This window comes from Diospyros lotus, chromosome 5 (assembly GCF_014633365.1).
Source record: "Diospyros lotus cultivar Yz01 chromosome 5, ASM1463336v1, whole genome shotgun sequence".
NCBI lineage: Eukaryota > Viridiplantae > Streptophyta > Magnoliopsida > Ericales > Ebenaceae > Diospyros > Diospyros lotus.
The window spans coordinates 39978779-39995027 of record NC_068342.1 but is presented as its reverse complement, the minus strand read 5'-3'; the positions used below and the strand labels follow the sequence as shown (position 1 = coordinate 39995027).

General features: G+C 35.8%; 1 protein-coding gene across 1 annotated transcript in view; it reads left to right on the top strand.

Annotated features, from left to right (window-relative positions):
• Positions 1-2724: 2724 nt before the first annotated feature.
• Positions 2725-16249, top strand: part of LOC127802831 (serine carboxypeptidase-like 18) — a 63436-nt gene continuing 49911 nt past the window's right edge. The window contains exon 1 of the mRNA XM_052338879.1: positions 2725-2972. Coding sequence (XP_052194839.1) covers positions 2803-2972 — 170 coding nt within the window. The 5' untranslated portion in view covers positions 2725-2802. The remainder of the gene's footprint in view (positions 2973-16249) is intronic.

Below are 16249 nucleotides of genomic sequence, written 5' to 3'. Positions count from 1 at the left end.
ATCAAGAAACATTTTAACACTCATTTGAACTCTACAAGATGTTTGGGGAAGAAATTACAAACATTTAAGAAGTTGAAAATTTTCAAATTTTAGGCTCAGATTAAAAAAAGGAACTACAGGCACAATTTGAATCCAAATTATTCAAATCCTATCTCAAAACGAATCTTATCGATTTAGGTTTACAACGCAAAAAGTGGATCCTAATTCCGATATTAGGACAAAAAGTTATAGTTTAAAGAGTACACAGTGCGCAATCTAAAATAAAAAGTCAATTTTTGAAATTAGAAAGTCGACTTCTGGAAAGTTGACTTTTGGAATTGGAAAGTCGACTTTTGAAAGGAAAAATTGACTTCTACATCAACTTAATCGACCCAGCCAAGAACTTAACATACATAGTCAACTTTCACTCAAAAGAGTCGACTCTTGAGACTCAAAAACGAAAACGGGTGAAAGAATGCAATGCAAATCAACAATATTTGTATCTAACCTACAAAATGTCATTCTTTGAAGAAAATATGGGATGAACAACCCTAACAAGACCAACAACAAGACCTGACAAGAGATTTAGACAAGCCACAAGATTTAAGGAAAAAATGAAGATAATCACATAACAAATACAAAAATAGTTTTTAACAACAAGGATATGAAGAACAAAGACATATTTTGACATTCCAACCAAAAGAAAGGGAAAACTTGCATAGTATAAAAAAAAGTGCAAGAGAAACTTGCCTTGTTGATGAAAACCAAAGAAGAAAAGAAGTTTTCCATTGAAGCTGAAATCCTCACTCATTGAAGCTTCTAGCAAATAGAAAAATGGAGGAAGAAAAAGATACAAATGAAGAAGGAACAAAAAAGAAGAAGAAAGAGTAACGAGAGAGGGAGATTGGAAATGGAAGAAAGAAGAAGGAAACAAGAAAGCATAAGAGGTGAGGGAGAAGAGTGGGCTGCCAACCACCCCCTCCTTTGTCTTTACCATTTTGCCCATACTTTGTGCACATATGCACATAATATTTCATGCCCAATTTGGTCATTTTGCATCATTTGCTTTTCCTTCCTTTTTTCTTTATTCTACTCAATTATGAAATTTTCCATTTACCCTCACCTTTTTCAAACACAACATGTGCATTAAAACCTTATTGGTTATTTGCTTATTTTTTTCCTTTTTTATTTTCATTTTCTTTTTCATCCACATAGTACATGTAAATACATTTATTTATAATCCATTTAGTTAAAATGCATCACTTATGCACTTGGCCCAAGCCTAATTCATAAATTTAAACCCATTATGCTTGCACATAGGCTCAAACCTAACTAAATAATCCCTCTCAATTAGGCTTATCTAAATTAAGGTCCAATGAGCATTTCTTTTAACTTGCATTTATATTTGACTTTATACTATTAGCCCAACCCACTTCATTACATAAGCATAAATATACCATCCCACACATGGGCTTAGGCTAAAATTAATAGCCTAATTCAATTGGATTTTTCCCCACACAAAATAAGATTTCCAACCTCTAATTAATAAAAACAAAAATTTAATACTCACATCAAATTATCAATAAACGCCTAAACTTACTAACGGGTCGTTATAGATAAAATCTCTCAAAATACAACACGTGATTACTAATGACAAACAAATGCTAGCCGAATCTAGATTTTTGTTCATGTACTTTCACTATTTTTTTTTATGTACCTACCCAAACTTTTTGTTATTTCTATTATATCCATATGTTTGTATTTTTAAGTCAATTTAATCTTTATACTTTGACTTTTTTTTGTATGATAACTCAAACTTTTCGTTATTTCATTTACACACCTATACCTACACTTTTGAATCAATTTAACTCTTATAATTTACTTTTTTTTACACTCTTGATCATTTTATGTTATTTTTTTTTATACATCAAAATACAAAGGTTAAATTGATTTGAAAATGTAGGTATAAAAGTATAATTGAAACAACCTATCACATCCATACAATTATTAATCGGTCAAACTTATATTTTTATCGCTACATTTTTATGTTTTATTTAAGTGGTCACTTAAACTTTTTTGTTATTTTGATTACACCATTGAACCTACATTTTCAAATCAATTTAATCTTTGAATTTTGACATTTTTTCGTTTAACAATTCAAACATTTTATTGTTTCGATTACTCTTGAATTTTTATTTTTTAGTCAATTTAACTCTTGTACTTTGAGGTGAATAGAGTGCGATGTATACTTTATTATCTAATTTTATATTTTCTTTTATACATAAAAGTAAAGGGGTTAAATTGATTAGAAATGTAGGTTTAAAGGTATACTCAAAATAACAAAAAATTCAGATTATCACACAAAAAAAAGTCAAAGTACAGAAATTAAATTAATTTAAAAATCAAATATCTTAATATAATCAAAATAATAAAAAATTTAAATAATTACAACAAAATATAAAAATATAAAATTTGCCCGTACTAACCACTTGTGAAGCGGTGATAGACAACACTAACTTATGGTGAAGTACAACGTGCAAATTAGGGGCTACACCAACGTTTCTCTTTTATTATATAATAATAATAATACCACCCAAGGTTCCACCATATATCTGAAAATACTCAACTAACTTTTGCTTTGCTCTGCCACCACCCCCGCCCCCCCCCCCCCCCCCCCCCCACCCAAACACGGCCTCTGATCCTTCAAATACGTCTCTGCGTTGACGCGACCTGTGATGCTTCAAAACGTAGAAGCCATCCATCACCCTATATCTCTGCGTTAACAGAACGAGAAGCAGCTGAGATCGTCGACGAGCTTGGAAAATGCAGGTGGCGACCGCAACGCCGTGCAGCTCCGGCCGGCTTCTCCTTCTCTTGGCAATTCTTGCGGCGGCGCTTCTGCTTTTCTCCGCCCAACCAGCCAGCTCCGCCGGCCAGTCAGTCGAGTACTTACCTGGTTACGATGGCGAGCTTCCCTTTCACCTCCAAACTGGGTAGCATGCATCCGCCTCTCTCTCATTTGGAGTTTATAATGTTATTAATGACGTTAAAGTTAATCTAAAATTAAGAAGATAATTGATCATTCTGAACTCATAAATCACTTTCAACCTCCTCACTTTGTATCTCTTCAAAACAGAAAGGGTTAGTGCAATAAATCGAACTAAATATATATCAAATAAAAAACGCAAGAAAACATAATACAAACCCCCTGTTTAAAACGTTAAAGGCTCAGATTTGAAAAACCAGTCACCACTTTTGGTAACACTAACGAATATAAACCACAAGCCACAACAAAACTCTCAAATCAAAAATCCAAAAAACCCCAACACTTCTCGGCCGAACACCAAGGAAATCCTTTCTCACCCAAATGATCATGCCACACAAAGTAAGTTACCAGAGAAGGTAGATCGGTCACAAAGACAGTGAATTCAAAGCACAAAGCCAAGAGAAAGAGCTTCCTCGAAAAAAGAACCTAAATCTAAATATGTAAAGGCTCCCAACGACATTAGAGGAATCGCCTTTCTCACACAAGGAAAGACGACTAAATATATGGAAGGAAAGATCATCCACAGAAGGCAAGAAAACCCCCATCACAATCTGATGAACAAGGAAAGAGAGAGAGCTATTGGCCAAGAAAATGGAACACGAGAGAGAGAGAGAAAGAACTAGGGTTCGGTCAAGAGAGATGGATATGCTAAACAGAGGGCAAAGAGTGCTCTTTTATATGAGGGCTAATGAGCTAAGTTGAGTGAACTTTCCCCCATTTGTCCTCTAAAATGGGGAGTAGGCTTGTGATCCGACTTCTAAAATGGGCTGTCAAAAAAAAAAAAGTGACGGTCTTAAATCCTTCAATCCCAAATCGAAACTTATGAAAACTCATCCGAAAAATCGTCATAGCCTTGAGATTATATATGTAGATACATAAGTGTTGAGGATTCAGAGTTATTCTATTACTTCATTGAGAAGGCAATCCTCTGGAGAACCCTCTGATGCTTTGGCTCACCAGAGGCCCGAGCTGTTCTTCCTTCTATGGACTTATCTATGAGACTGGATAGTTTCTTTATTCCTCTTTAATTGCTCTCCATCGACTATTCATTTTAGGTAATATTTTTTATTCAATAATATTTTTTTATTAGTATTGATTCATCATGCTATTGCTCGAAGGTCACATACAATTAGATTAATCGTACTAAAATGCGTTTTAGATACACGTGGTACAAAATTAATATCAGATAAAAAGAATTTCTGCTATAGTTTTTCTTGCGAGGGCTTGTGACGAGGTGGTGCTAGTGATTTTACGACTTGGGCGGGATTTTATTTGACCATTTTCTGGATTATATGCGTTAAAAAAATGGTCATTAAAATAATCAAAGGCATAGGCCGTATGAGGTCTCGATCTGTGTCTGCTACCTAATGGTCCAGACGACACCATAGGACTGCTGAGAGAATGATCACACAAAAGAAGAACCATTTGCGCAAGAAGCTCATTGATGAAACTGTTATAGATCGAAGGCAACTCCTTCACTATTCATTCCTCCACTTAGCCTACCACCTGAGCAAACAAATCATCGTTTAATTTAATAATGGATAAAATACTCTTTTTTTATCCATTATTAAATAAAAATAAAAATAGGTAAAATAAAAATAGTTTAATATAAGATACAAAATAAAAATAGGTAAAAATGCTTCTGTATATAAATAAAAGTACTTTTTTTTAATAAATTATATACATCTTATGACATTGTAGAAAACTTTAAATCTTAATAAAAAGAAATTTACTGAATAACACTCTTGCCCAAGAAATGGAAAATTTGAAGACATTCCTCTTTAATTCCTCTCCAACGACTAACTTGCTTTGACATATATATATATATATATATGTAATATATAGGGACATCAAATGTTTTTTCTCTTCAATTATAAACTATGGTTGTTTGGGGTAGGTGGAAGACACTTAACTAAGTTGAAATTTTATCCAAAAAGGAACTAAAATTCATAGAAAAAATAATGTCTTAATTAGGGGATGCCCCTTTGGACAACTATCCATTTTAGGTAATTTTTTTTATCCTATAATATTTTTTTTATTAGAATTGGTTCATCATGCCATTGCTCTAAGGTTACATACAACTACATTAATTATAGTAAAATATGCTTTAAATAAAACGATTTCATCTATAATTTTCCTTGTGATGGCTTGGGAGGAGGTGGTACTTGTGATTTTTCAACTTAGGACACATTTATTAGATATAATTATTAAATTTATTTGTCTTAAAAAATTGTTCAACAGAGTTTGTCGAGAAAGTTAGGAATAAGGTTTGTATTGGTAAGTGGCACTATGAGCCTACTTTTTATGACACCATGATTATTATTATTATTATTATTATTATTGACAATAACAACATTATTTATATTTCTTGACTTAATTTATAATGTAAATAATTTATTTTTCTAATTATTTTACATCCAGGCCCAATGGAGTTTGACATTCATAATTACACTGGAGGCTTACCCAGATTGAGATATTATCCTGACGCTTGGACTAAGGTATTTGCAATTATTTTCTTGGATTGTGTTTTTTTAACTAAGATATAGATCGAAAAAATGTAAGATATGAAAAGTACTTTAAATTTTTATTCTTTTTAATATATTTGTTAAACTTATCTAATAAATCTTAGAAACAAAATTACGTAATTTCTTATCCGAGTTTTTTTAAATATACTTATATCTCCCTCACTCAAGATAAGTATATATTGGTCCTTATAGATAAAAAAAAATAACATTTGTGTCCTTTAATGCATTTAAAAAAGTTTAACAAATAGTTTCATAAAAATCTTAGAATACTTCCCAACTTGATTTTAATCATTCCATATTTTGGTCCAAAAAATATTTTAACGTTAAAATCTTATCTTACTTATTTTAGCAAACACAACTTTAGAAAAACAAAAAAATCTACAAAAAGATTTACAAGTATTGTATGGTCAACTTTGTAATAGCGTTTTTGCACTTATAAATCATTGCCAATTTGCTTTTAAAAATATAATAATTAATACATTACACTATTTTACTCAAATTTGACATTGGTGATGACATACTCTATTAACATCTTATATATTTTTATTAATATAAATATCATTTCAAATGTTAAATTTATGACCACAACAGACAATCAGTGGACACTGAATTTTCCTATTCAAGAACCCAAGAAGGTTGGCCATCCTCGGAGTCAAAGTCGTCCAAACAATCCTATGAGTTCCTCAAAAAAGTAAAAAAAAAATATTTATAATTATATGTGTGGATCTATGTATCTATATTAATATCTTATATTATATATTATATTAATATATAATATCTCTAATTAGATTGTCAAATTTCAATTTTTACTAATCAAATTTTCTTCTCTGGTGGGGAAATTCAAATGTAATGACTCGAAGAAAACTCACAATATCTCAAAGTTCAACTATTCGTGAGTGGTGACTCTTATGCCAGGAAAATAGTCCCATTAGTCACCAAACTAATCGCAGATGGTAATAGTTATAATGGAAATATTATTTAAATATTTATTTGTGACACTTTTAATAACATAGTAACTAAGAAATTCGAAGGGTTCTCAAACCCAATTGAGGTGTCAAATTTTCATTAATCTAAATAAATATTAAATGTTAAAATTTACTAAATGTGATGCATTTATGTTTGTAATGATGCAATACAAGTACATCATGCAATACAAGTACAATACATTAATATGCTAACTATCACAAAAGTGTCACAAATAAGTATCAAAATAATATTTTTCTTTTAAGTGTGTATATATACATAGAGCCCTGATCTATTTCCTTGTTGCTTGTAACACCCTACTATTTTAACGTGTGGTAACTTAAGAAATTATGTGCTATATATCTTTTTTAAGAAACAATTTCAACTTATAACACATACTCCCAAAATTTCCATCTACCCAGCTAACATGAGATTCATACATCATATAAGGTAGGTTAGATATATACTTAATTGATAGTGGAAGACACGAATTGAATCTTAACTTAACATTAATCATAAATAAGGTTATACATCATCATTCAAAATGTTTAGAATTCAAAATAGTAGAACTTAAATACATAGACTGCATAAACATATAGCTAATACAACATGCACTCTTGCTAAATGCCATTACATGCTTCTTCCATGCTCGCTTCTCTTACAATCGTCATATGAAACATTTGAATATTTCAAAAACAGAATTCAATTAGATGTTGAATCATCTCAGTGAGATTTTATTTAATAAAATTTTATGCATGACATGCCAAGTGCGATATACAACATTTTCCTTATATCCTAATTATCATTTATGCGACCCTACTTCAAAAGGGGGATGTGCTTCAAACATCCGTGATAGATTAGGGATATTACCATTCCATGCGATGCATGCCAACATTTTAAGAATGCACATATGCATCACAATACATCATATAAATGTATTTCTATATGTATGAGGCATCATATCACTTGACAATATGTCAAACAAAGTATTTGCGTATTATTTTATAAAATAACCCTCACCTCGATTTGGCTTAACTAAACCCCAAGCATTGAATTAACCCTGATTTTTAGACTCTAATGACCCCTACACAAAAATTGAAGTATTATTATTTTTCCCTATTTATTTATTTTTCTATTATTATTTTTCCCTATTTATTTATTTTTCTATTGATTATCATGTATCACATATATATATTTTCTTCTTTTTCCTATTTTTCTTTATTTTCTTTTTCTTTTTCTCGGCCTTGCACCGCACGCTCCTTCCTACTCATGTGCGCGTGCAGGGCATGCGCTTCGTCTTCCCCAGCTTCCTTCTCACAGGCCAACCACCGATTTCTTCCCCAAAACTCAATTTCTTCACCTTTCTAGCTACTTTAGGACATTCTAACCACCTTAGGATCAGATTAAACCAAAAAATCGACAAAACATACCTTGAATTGATGGATTTAACTTCAGCTTCTGCGACTTCCGCAAAACTTTGGCAAGCTTCGAATCCCGCCTTCCTGTGCTCTGACAACCCTCAAACTTTCTAGAAATGCTCTTTGCGCAATGGGGAACAAAAGCCCCTTATCCTTTATCTCCAATTTCTCCCCCAAACTTTGATTTTCGAATGCCCTATCCATTCGGCTGGAACCGCCTATTTATAGGGGGTTCCACCACTTCTCTAGCCAATTAATGGCCGATCCTTGGCCCCCCAAGCCTTACCTCGGCCAATGGAAACCCTACTTTTCCCTAACAATTCTTGAAAACCGTCCCTTATCAGCTGAATCGCTCTTTGTTTTTCGACAATGGGTGGCTAGTTGACACGTCTTCTTTGACCGATTTCTTGGCCATCTTCGTCCATGCTTCATGTCCCTTATACCTAGGGCCTCTGATGGCCTAGTGTTGAGCCTACTCTGGCCAACTTTGGCCAGCCATCGGCCCCACCACCAGGCCTTGTTGGCCATTACAATGATCTGCTGCTATATTTTTTCTATATATTATATATTGTATATTATGCATATAATATGGTATGATTATCCCATAATATTTTAACTCCAAGGATTTAAGAAAATACTGGTTTGACCACTTTAGGTTTGAAAATTAATTATTTTATTCACGAAATTCTAGGGTATTACATTCTCCCCTCCTTATAAGAATTTTATCTTGAAATTTCGTTTCAATCCAAGTCTATTTTATCTGCGAATTCCTCAAACAAATATGGGAAATTATTTTCCATTTCTTCCTCTCGTTCCCAGGTTATCTCCTCTCTTATTGGGTTTCTCCAAAGCACTTGTACCAATGACATCGTCTTGTTTCTCAAAACTTGTTCTTTGGGATCCAAAATTTGAACTGGCATTTCAAGATACGTAAGATCTTCTTGTACCTCTATGGTTTCTTCTGGCATTACTTGAGAAGGATTTAGTTCATTTTTATGGTGTTGGGATATGTGGAATACGTCGTGGAGATTTGATAATGTCATTGGCAACACAAGCCGGTAGGTGATCGGCTCAATTCTTTCTATGACGTCATAGGGTCCCATATAACGAGAACTCAGTTTTCCTTTCTTTTTGTCTCACATTACCATCTTAAAGGGGGAAACCTTTAGGTATACCTTGTCTCCAACCTCAAATTCCAAACTTCTTCAGTAGTTATCGGCATATGATTTATGTAGGCTTTGGGCTTCCTTAATTTTCTCCAGAATAGTCATATTTTCTTAATCGTTATTTGGACTATCTCTGATCCCAATAATTGTCTTTCTCCTAACTCCTTCCAACATAGAGGCGATATGCATTTTCTCCCATATAATGCTTCATACAGGGCCATTCTAATGCTATTGTGATAACTATTGTTGTAACGACCTGATCGAGCGATAGGAAGAACCGGAACAACTTACCCTGATGGGCCTACACGAACTTCCCAGGAGGTCACCCATCCCTGGATTACCCCAGGTCAAGCACGCTTAACTTGGGAGTTCTTTGCCAACATTCAGCCCAAAAGGTATCCAGCTGGTGTTGTTTCCTTCCTTACACTATCCTCGATATATATTAACTTCTCTGGGCTCTTGGATTGTTACATTCTCCCCCCCTTGAGCACATGACGTCCTCGTCATGCGACCTTACAACTGGTCCCAGACCTTTTCCCCTTGGGGGCTGCCATCCTAGAAGCCTGCCAGAAGTCGCTCCTTGTACAGGCCCTCAAGCCCCGGCGCCACTCCCCGCCCTCATCGGACCGCCTTCGCCAAGGGTTGGCTCTGATACCACCTGTAACATCTCGTTCGAGCGATAGGAAGGACCGGAACAACTTACCCTGATGGGCCTACACGAACTTCCCAGGGGGGTCACCCATCCCTGGATTACCCCAGGTCAAGCACGCTTAACTTGGGAGTTCTTTGCCAACACCAGCTGTATACCTTTTGGGCTGAATGTTGGCAAAGAACTCCCAAGTTAAGCGTGCTTGACCTGGGGTAATCCAGGGATGGGTGACCCCCCTGGGAAGTTCGTGTAGGCCCATCAGGGTAAGTTGTTCCGGTCCTTCCTATCGCTCGAACGGGATGTTACAATTGTTGTAGGCGAACTCTACCAAGGGTAGGTGTTCTTCCCAACTCCCGAAAAAATCCAACACACAGGCTTTTAGCATATCCTCCAAAGTTTGAATAGTTCTTTCGATTTGGTCGTCTGTCTGAGGGTGGTATACTATACTAAGTTGAATTTGAGTACCCATATTCTTCAGCACACCTTCCCAAAATTTTGACATGAATCTTGGATCACGATCAGAGACAATACTCACAGGTACCTCATGCAACTTGACAATCTCATCGAGGTATTGCTGGGCAAGTTTATTTACGGGCTGTCCAAGCTGGGTGGGTAAAAAGTGTGCGGATTTTGTTAGCCTGTCCATAGTGATCCAAATTGTGTCATTCCTTCTGGGGCTTCGAGGTAGTCTTGACACAAAATCCATCAAGATGTGCTCTTACTTTCATTCCAAAATTTTCAATGGTTGTAACTCTCTAGCAGGCCTTTGATGCTCAATTTTAACCTTTTAACATACATCACATTGGGCTACGTTCCTAGCTATACTTTTCTTCATTCTAGGCCACTAGTATATTGTCTTCAAATCATGGTACATTTTGGTAGCCCCTGGATGGACGGTATACTTAGCTTTGTGGGCTTCTTTTAGGATGGTTTGTCGTAGATCACCTACTTTAGGAACATATATTTGACCTTGAAATTGTAATGTCCTATCTCTTATCCTGAACTCAGGTCCCTTAACTTGACCTTGGTCATCAATCCAACTCTTAACCCTGGAGTCTTCGAGCAAAGCTTGTTGTATTTGTCTCATCAAATCGGGCTGAATGGAGAGGCTTGCAACGTAAATAGAGTTTCCCTTAGGGATACTCCAACTGTCATCAGATTGAATGCCTTTACCAATTCCCATCCCATGGTCATCATTCTTGCTATCATAGCAAGTTCTTTTCTACTCAATGTATCAACCACCACATTGACCCGACCTAGATGGTACTGGATGGAACAATCGAAATCCTTTAAGTATTCCATCCATCTACATTGCCTCATATTCAACTCTTTTTGTGAGAACACATACTTCAAACTCTTATGGTTCGTGAAAATTTCAAATCTCACTCCATATAAGTAATGTCGCCAAAGCTTCAGAGCAAAGATTACTGCGACCAGTTTTAAATCATGAGTTGGATAATTCTTCTCATGACATTTCAATTGTCAAGACCCATAAGTGATTACCTTGCCATTTTTCATCAAAACACATCCTAAGCCTGACTCCGAGGCATCACTATATACCACATAGTCTCTATTTTCACTAGGCATTGCTAAGATTAGTGTAGTTGTAAGTCTATGTTTAAGTTCTTGAAAACTTTGTTCACATTGATCATTCCACTCGAACCTTACCCCCTTTGAGTTAATCTAGTAAGTGGTGCAACAATCTTAGAGAATCCATTCACAAATTTTTGGTAGTACCCAGCCAATCCCAAGAAACTTTTAATTTTTGTGATCGTTTTAGGCTGCTTCCAATTTTGGATTGCCGTCACTTTGGCTAGGTCAACGGCTATACCGTCAGCTGAAATAACATTGTCGCATCCCAAAAATTTGGAGACAAGTAAAAATAATTAATTTGGGTGTTTGAGGATATTTTAGAATATTTGGAGATTTTTTAAAAAATATTTATTTATGATATTTTGAAGAAATAGAAAATTAAGGTGATTAATTAAATTAATTAGAAGTATTTACGAAAATAATAAAATAAAATATAGTAAAAATAATAGTAAAAATAATAATAATAATAATAATAATAATAATAAAAGAGTTAATCAAATGAAATGAAATGAAATTAATTAATTAACATATATATATATATTTGTATGTGTGTGTGCGTGGCTGCTTCCAAGCCATTTCTTTTTGTGGCTTTTAGGCCACTCAATTTTCCTCCAAAAATTGGAGTATTGGGCAGCAAGCTTTGAGCCTTTAAAAGGCTCATAAATTAAGGCAATCTGGGAGAGAAGCACGAGCAAGCAAAGGAAGAAATTGGAGAGAAAATTGGGGAAGAAAGAGAAGGCGCGCGCGGCAACTCGAAATGAAAAGAAAAGTAAGAAAAATGAGAGAAAAGTTTGGGATATTCAGAGTTTAAAGTGATTAGGTAAGTGGGTAAAATTAGTATAAATATTATATATTTAAATTATGTATTTTTCACGGTTAGATTATGTGTATTATGTCGTTAGATTTAATTAATTTGAGCCGTAATCTTGTTATCTCGTATAGAACATCTTACTTCGCATCGGGAGGGCAAAAAGGGCAAGAATCAGCCAAATAAAGACAAGCTCCTAACCTCTCCCTCATGTTCTTCATTTCCTGCAGGAGTCTTCGTTATTTTTCGTATTTTATTTCCTCACCCACCGTGACTCAATTCCACGTATTAATAATACTAATTTGCGTGGTAACCACTTTATGACATATATTTTATTAATAGGTTTATTGTTAATGGATTGAGTTAAACAATGAAGTCATGGTGTCGTTCATTTCGACCGTCAAAGAGGTTCGTATTGCTCCACTTCCCTTGGGAATGATGTCGAATCCATTGGGGCTAGGTTCTTAGAAGAGTTGATTATAGTTTAATGGGATTATATTAATAATTTGTTATGAATATGGAGATAGTTTTCTGTGTATGAGAAGAGACGAGAACATGAATGACATAATGGTGTCTATGTTGTTATGGATAATGTGAGCGAAATGATGAGTTTAAGTGATTAAGTTCAATGTTGTCTATGTGTGTCTTAAGGATATGGGGTACAAAGCCATTAACTGTCGATAGTTGGTCGTGGCAGTGGATGGCTGGATGTATGGGTGCCTGTCATCGACTGTTATGATAAGCGCTAGATGGGCCAGAAGAGCTGGTACTACCAGATCACTGCCTTGGCTTGTGCATATTATGATGTGTGTGCTGCATAGGGCTTGAGTTGCATTCACTTGGGGACATGCTTTGTGTGTGATGGGAAATGTGGGCATCTGCATGACCCGATTGGTCTAAGAGCTAACTTGGGTTCTTTAGGTGAGCCGGTGCATTTAGAGGCATATTGCATGTGTGTATTCCTATGTGGGCGTAGCATGGCCTGATGCTTGGTTTATGGGGACCCTGTCATCATGTTTATGCTACAAAATCCGTTGCATATCTTATTTGTTGCACTGCATGGTGAGAATGTGCGGTTTTAAGTGTTGAGTATGGGTGGTGGACGTGGCCACGGTAAGACCTTGGGGTGAGACCCACGACGGCGTGGTTCACGATAAGACCGAGGGTTAGAGTCCAATGGCAACAACAAGACTGGGGGTTAGAGTCCAACGGCAACAACAAGACCAGGGGTTAGAGTCCCACGGTAACAGCAGGATAAGACGATATGATGTCAGGAGATAGTATGTTTGCAATAGAGGTGATATGGTAGCCTATAAAAGGCTGCCAACAGGTTTGTATGTGAGATTTGGGTGCCATAGTGTGACTTATATAGGCCCCAAGGACCCTTTATGTGCAGTTGCTTTTATGTTATGTATTTAGAAGTAAGGCACGTATGGATCATGACACGGTGTGGTTGCATTGGCATGAATTGCATGAGATGTTGGGAAAAATCCTATCTTAAACCTATAGCCTTCTTTTCATGAGTTTGCTGAGTTCTGTGACTCACGTTTGCTTTCCATCATTCCAGGTAAAAGATCCCTAAGTTCTGCAGGTGTGCTCGACAAAGTTGGGTCCAGATCGTTGAGTCATGATAACAAGTGCAGAGCTCTCCCGAACCTAGGTCCTGGGTGTCATTTTGTAATGATATAAAATTTTGAGTTAGATAAATGTTGTGTAAGACAAATGGGCACACGGTGATCAGCTGTGTAAAGACAATTATGAGATGTTATATAAGAGAAAGATTATGATTTTAATAAGGGTTGTGTGAGAGTTGCAGTTGTGATATTGTTCGGTATCACTCAAATAATGACCCTCTCACGAATCCTCTATTCACGGTAGAGGCTCCAGGAGGCGGGCCATTCAAACATGCCCTAAGAATGCCACCTACTTAAGCTAAAACTCACATTTAGAAAATTTGGCATATAGTTTATGTTCCTTTAAAATTTGCATCACGATCCTCAAATGACTTTCATAATCTTCTTCCGAGGGTGAGTAAATCAGTATATCATCGATGAAAATGATTACAAACTTGTCCAGGTATGGCTTGAACACCCGATTCATTAAGTCCATGAAAGCGGTAGATGCATTGGTCAATCCAAATGGCATCACCAAAAATTCATAATGACCATAAAGAGACCGAAACATTGTTTTGGGTACATCTTTTTCCCCCACCCTCAATTGGTAATACCCTGACCTCAAATCAATTTTTGAAAACACCTTGGCACCTTGCAACTGGTCAAATAATTCCTCAATTCGTGGGAGCGGATATTTATTTTTGACGGTCACTTTGTTCAACTGTCGATAATCTATACATATTCTCAGATTTTCATATTTCTTTTTAACGAATAGTACTGGTGCTCCCCACCAAGACATGCTTGGCCTGATAAACCATTTATCCAACAAGTCCTGCAATTGGACCTTCAATTCCCTTAATTCTGCAGGAGCTATTTTATACGGGGGTATGGTGATGGGATTTGTTCCAAGTATAATTTCTATTGTAAACTCAATCTCTCGATGCGGAGGTAATCCTGGCAAATCTTCTGGAAACATGTCAACAAATTCATTAATTGTTCATACTTTCTCTATACTTTTACAGTCTTGGCCTTTTTCTTAGACGTATGCTAGGTATCCATAGGCTTATTTGCCTAGTAGCTTACTGGCCTTTAATGCAGTGATCCATTTTTTTCCAGTTACATTCCCTTGACCCCGAAATTTAATGTTATGGTCTCCGATTTTAAGATTGATTGGCTTATTTTTACAATCAATTGAAGCATCATACTTCGTGAGGAAGTCCATTCCTATAATCACGTCAAAGTTTTTAATATCCAAGAGGATCAAGTCCATTAGAAATTCATCCCTACAGAATTAAATTTCCTTCTCTTGGTACCCTCTAGAAGTTTCTAAGGTCTTTCCCATAAGAGTAGCTATTATCATTCGACACTCTAGATCATTAGGTTTATCTTATAATATGCTTGCCAATGCACACGATATGAATGAATGCGTGGATCCTAGATCTATTAGAACATGTATGGGAATTCCAAAAAGAAACATTGTACCTTGAATCACGGTGGGATTTCCCTCTGCCTCCTGCTTTGTCAAGTTGAAGACTCTCCCTTGGTGAGTTTTTTTAGGTCCAACTATTACATGCAATTGTCCAGTTGTCCGAGGTTTCCAACAATCCATAGCGACGTGCCCTGATTGCTTACAATTATAACACACGATTCCTTTGACCTTGGGGTAATTTTGGTTGAGATGTCCTTCCTCCCCACAGGTGTAGCAGATCGAAGTTTCGAATCTACAGGGCTTCCTTGGATGATGCTTCTGGCATTTTGGGCAGGGTTTGCTATTCTCGTCCTTGACTCCCTTGAATCCTATCCTCGACTTCTGTTTCTTTGTCGACTTAGGATCATCAGGTAGCCTTACATTTTCTTTGATAACTTCAATTTTGCTTAAATTTGCCTCCATTGTTATTGCCTGCATTACAAACTTGGCATAGGTTCCAGCACTTAAGCCACTAAGGGCCCTCTGTGTAATACCCCATATTTTCATAAGGTTGCCACGTATTTTAGACAAGTTTAAAATACTAAAAATGTGGTTCGATAGTAAAATAAATTGCCAAATTAGCTATAAGGAGTGCTCTAGAGCTTAGATTCCTAAGGAAAAAGGTATGTCTTTATCTAGTGTCTCGAGACGTGATTTATGGCATTGAAAGCGATCAAATCCGAGATAATTTTTGGTACAACTACGATTCAGGCTAAAAAAATTGAATGGTTGTAGGAGTCTTCTGAAAAGTCAATGGAAGGCTTGAGATACTTTGATTTTATTCATAGAACAACCCTTAAGTGGTTTCGGGTGTAAACAAAAGGATTTTTGATTAAAATAAACATTTGGGCCTAAGTGTAATTTTTTAATTTTGCCCAAGGGAGGTCGAAATGATATTATTCCTAAATTTTCAGGGATGGAATGGAAATTTTAGAACTTGTGGACCTTGATGGAATAATTGAAAAACTCAGGGCCTATTTGGAATGGGCAAATATGGAATTTCAAAAGTTTGAGAGGCAAA